The sequence below is a fragment of the Cannabis sativa genome, chromosome X, assembly GCF_029168945.1.
Source record: "Cannabis sativa cultivar Pink pepper isolate KNU-18-1 chromosome X, ASM2916894v1, whole genome shotgun sequence".
Lineage (NCBI taxonomy): Eukaryota > Viridiplantae > Streptophyta > Magnoliopsida > Rosales > Cannabaceae > Cannabis > Cannabis sativa.
Window position 1 is genome coordinate 8,751,589 of NC_083610.1, and position 5,117 is coordinate 8,756,705.

General features: G+C 31.2%; 1 protein-coding gene across 1 annotated transcript; it reads left to right on the forward strand.

Annotated features, from left to right (window-relative positions):
• The first annotated feature begins 1,201 nt into the window (after positions 1-1,201).
• LOC115707258 (peroxidase 10) lies at positions 1,202-3,576 on the forward strand. Its single transcript, XM_061106383.1, has 4 exons — positions 1,202-1,523; positions 2,131-2,322; positions 2,437-2,602; positions 2,915-3,576. The coding sequence occupies exons 1-4, from the start codon at positions 1,287-1,289 to the stop codon at positions 3,328-3,330; spliced, it is 1,011 nt and encodes a 336-aa protein (XP_060962366.1). The 5' UTR covers positions 1,202-1,286; the 3' UTR covers positions 3,331-3,576.
• The last annotated feature ends 1,541 nt before the right edge of the window (positions 3,577-5,117 follow it).

The following is a 5,117-nucleotide window of genomic DNA, read 5'->3' on the forward strand; positions in this document are numbered from 1 at the left end:
TTTGTGTTTTTATTGATTTGTTGTTTTTCTGGGTTTTATTTCAGGTTAGAGGAAGAAGAAAACCTAGAATCTAAGAACCCTAATCCTAACTGTGACTAAGAGAAGAAGAAGAGAATTTAAAACCCATTAGAACCCTAGCCTTGTTTTCAGCAACAGGAGGAAGAAGAAAATAGAAAAACCCATAGAACCCTAACCCTAGTTTTTGGTGCAGCTGTTAGAAGAGAAGAAGTATTTTTGGGAAATTTTGAATTTCTATGGCTGTCGTATAGTAAAGAAAGGATTAATTGATATCTTGCCTTTTATATTAGAGTTTGATGTTGTGTAGGGTTTGTATAGTCTTTTTGGGCCTCCTTCTCTCAATGATGGGTGATGAATATTTTTCTTATTTTTTCTTAGCTAACAGGTCCAACAATACCATAAACTCTATGGTATTGTGATTTTTGTTAGCTACCAGATCTGCTGGTTGGTATGTAGAATTTTTTTAATTTTTGTTAGCTTGTGTCGTGAATGAAGAAGATGAACTAAAGGGGTGGACGGTGCACTGGGTTTTGAGCTCGACGAGGGTCAGAGTTGGTGCTGGGTTTTGGGTTGGCTGGTTAGGGTGGTTTCTGGGCATTTACAAGAAGAAGAAGATAAAAGAAAAAAAGAAAAAAAAATTGTTTAGTTTTTTTTTTAATTATTTTAAATTAAAAATATAATTGTTTCAAAAAAAAAATTAAAATATAATTTGGATCAATAAAAAATTGACACGTGGTATTTTATTTGAGTTTAACGGATCTGTTAGAAAAGGGACTAACGGACTTACAGAAAATGCGACCTTGGGGACTATTACCGCCAATTTTTGAGGTTGGGGACTTATCTGCATCAACTCTAAGTTTTTGGGGACTTTTGGCGCAATTATCCCTAATAAAAATACTCTACTCCTGTATTATTGTGATAATGTCAATTATTTAAAATTATACATATTATATATTAATTTGTAGTCAGATTATAATGGAAGCACTTCATCATGCAATCACTGTATATAGTCCAAAAGAGATAATGCATCCTGTGACCATCATCACTTTGACTTAAATAAATAGTTTAGTTCTATAGTTGGCCGCCATAATGACATGGCCACTGTGGGCATATTAACCAATGGATTCATCACTTTCATTTTTCTCCACTGTTTTTTCCTATATGTATAAATTGACATCAAAGACTCTAGTTGAAAAATCATCAGAATGCAACATAAACACTCTTGCATCAATCAAGAGAATTACAAATATTAATTAAAAAAAAAAAAGATGACTACTACTTATCACAAAGTCCATTGTAACTTCACCTTCATTCCTTTGTATTTTGTCTTGCTCTTTGTTCTAATGTTCTCTTTTGGTGAAGGGCAGCTAGATTATCGATTCTATGATCAATCGTGTCCAAGGTTGCCAATGATTGTTAGGTTTAATGTTTGGCAAGCTATCAGAAATGACACCAGGATGGCTGCATCCCTACTTCGGTTGTACTTCCACGATTGCATTGTGGATGTAAGTTAATATATATATATTCTACTTTTTCTTTTTTCCTTCTTTTCATAATAAGTATTGTCCAAATTTTCATATTCTTTTCCACGTCAAAATATAGGACCACATATCTTGCTACTATTACTATTTTTGGATTAAACATTGACTACAATCACCAGTACTTCAAGAGAAAAGATAATTGGGATATAATTTTTCTCTTTTATTGGATATTTAGTAAAAAAAAAAGGACATAATATTATTAGAGGAATATTATTAGTCGAATAAATACTATAGTCATTAGTGGTATAATAGTTAATAACCATTTTAATGTATGTGACATTTTATGCTATACATGTACATGATTAGGGTTTCGATGACAATGGAAATCGGAAAGTTGGACCTAAATTAGGCTTTAAATTTACATAAATATATATATATTCTATTACATTAATTATTGCTATGTAAAATTATCACTTTAATTAATATTATATAAAAAATAGAAAATTAGATAATGCTACCAGCATAATCTTATTAATGTTTTGGTTATAATTAAGCATTTTGTCTAACTTATATATATATATATATAATATATATATTATATATATAAATTTATATATATATTTATATGTAGGGATGTGATGCATCAGTGCTTCTTGACGACACTGAAGATTTCGAGGGAGAAAAGAATTCATTTCCAAACCGAAAATCGCTTAGAGGTTATGATGTGATCGATAATATCAAGGTTGATGTTGAAAGGTTTTGTCCATCCACTGTTTCATGCGCTGATCTTCTTACTCTAGTTGTTAGAGAAGCTGTTCAATCGGTATATATATAATCACATTTATTAATTGATTATAAATTTGTAAAATTTAATAAATAATTATAATGCTATATATGTATAAACATATTTAATAATTAATATATATATGCTGTTTAGGCTGGAGGACCTTTTTGGCCTGTCGTATTAGGACGACGAGATTCGACTACAGCAAGTCAGAAGGCAGCTAATGAGCAAATACCAGCTCCTACTGAGTCATTTAAGGAAATGACTGCCAAATTCACTGTAAAGGGTCTTGACTTAAAGGATGTAGTAGTCCTCTCAGGTATAAATATATATATTTAGTTATATATTCTCTCTTCTCTATCAATGTTATACACATTTATATTTTTTGTTTTTGGTAAGTCAAGTAGCTTTTGAATTAATCACAAAACATATTTCCAACTCAAGACAATACCAAAACAATAAATTACAAGCTTTATACAAGCCTCCAATCAATTCTTATTTAATCTTTTAATATCTATTAACAGAGAAAGTAATCTTTGAGACATGCCACGTATTTAAATTTATCATAATCATAATACAATCAATCATATTGTATATATATATATTGAGATTTAAAGTGTGTCATATTTAGGCGCACACACCATAGGATTTGCGCAGTGCTCCACATTCAAGAAGAGATTGTTTGACTTCAAAGACTCAGGCAGCTCTGACCCATCCATGGATTCTTTAATGCTATCAAATTTACAAAACATGTGTCCAAACAAAGACACTTCAAACTCCAACCTGGCCCCACTTGATTATTCTAGTACCTTTAGGTTTGATAATTCCTACTATGTCAATGTGGTCAACAAGAGGGGACTTCTTCAATCTGACCAAGCTTTATTGGATGATCCTATTGCCGCAGCACTTGTTAATTCCTACAGCAACGACCCATATCTCTTCTCTAATGATTTTGCTGCTTCAATGATCAAGCTCAGTACTGTTGGGATACTTACTGCACCATATGGGGAAATAAGAAAGAAATGTGGATCAATCAACAATATTTAGTAGATCATATATATAACTTATAATTTTTATATATATATATATTACTACGACTTAACTTTTCATGGTACGTATGTGTAAGTGTAATACAAAATATATGTATTAGTCTCCTTTTCTTTTCTGTTTCAGCTCATGGAATTATGTAATATTTAGCTGCTATTAATTAGTATTGGTGGATGTATGCATCCTTGTAAGATTATATTAAATACGTCCGTACCGTACGTATATACCAACTACGTTACATTGATATGGTCTGATCTCATAATTACTTGAACTGAATTATCGATTTTGCTAGTTCATCAGACACATGCCACAAAAGTTCTTTTGCATGCAAGAAAAACTGATATGTAATATGCTGTGAAAATATATGAGTCCAACACACAAATTAAATTTTGAGGCGGGATTTGAACCCATGACCTTGGATATTATGTCATCCACCTCAACCAACTAAACTATGAATAATTGTTGCTTATAATGTACTTAAATTTTACTCAAATAAAAACTTAATAATTTTTTTTATTTTTTTATTTTGGCCCCTGGAAAGTATGGGCCCTAGGCACGGGTCTAGCCCGCTTATGCCTAGGGCCGACTCTGTGTATAGGGAATGTATTTTTTAGTCACTTATGTCTTCTTCAAAAAGATATTTGGTATGTTATATTTATTTAGTTTTTTATATTTTGAAATTATACATATTTTTAAAATAAAATTTAATTATTATAATTTTATCAATTTATCTAAAATCATTTTTAATTATGTGTAATTAAATAATTAAATTTGAATTTAAAATTGAGCATTATAATACTAAATCTATATTTAAATAGCACATGATACCAAATTTATATATATATATATGCACTTTTTTATTTTATAAAGATAAAAAGAAAATGGTGGACTTTAATATTTATATCAAGAGGGCTTTGTTTATGTGTTTCATTTTAATTAGTTAAAGTGCTCAATACTAAATAAGGTTGCCTTAATTGTGTAGTAAATGTAGTGGTAGTACCCCACACTCACGCACCCACTAAAGATAAACTATGCACAAGTCATCGTTACGTGGACTCAATTTATATTGTAATATCATTATTTTTTGTAATGGGTGTTTTCTAGCTTGAGCTGCCCACTACAAAAGATTTCGATTAGTTTAGGCGGGGGAGGAGCAATAATGTGTCTTTGTAGCTTCTCCTACGTGATCTTCTAACATATGATTGGCCCAAAATGGAAGCCATGACACGTTGTTTTACATAATTAATACCTTTGTTGGGACTTAATAGAGTATACAATAATGTAATGGAAAGAATTGAATAATTGGTGCCATGCAATTTGCGTATAGGAATACTAAAGGTTAGTGGTGTCTACATCCAAAGAAAGTGGTGCTTTTTCCCATCAAGTCATGTACCCAACCAAACCTTGTTTGGAACACATACTACTACACATACTCGTGGTTGTTTTATGTGTTCACCCAAAAAATATTGAGCAATGTGCACTCATAAATTAAAGTTACTTTTAATCAATGAAACTTATTTTAAATAAACATAATTAATTAAATTTTTTTAACACAATTTGTGGTATAGTTCTTTCAAATGAAAATATCTCCGTAATCCTCCTTTTTGGAAGTTGGTCTCTTGCGGAAGCCAAGGTCGGAAAGAGTATTGTGGAATAATAGTTGAGTCTGGAAGGGAGTTCCCGAATACCTATTATGTCCACTCTAGTTCCCATCTTTAGGGTAGCTAGCCTTCTCATGGAAAAGAGTTCTAGAGAGCTAGTTATCTCTCCTAGAATGTCAGATCCGA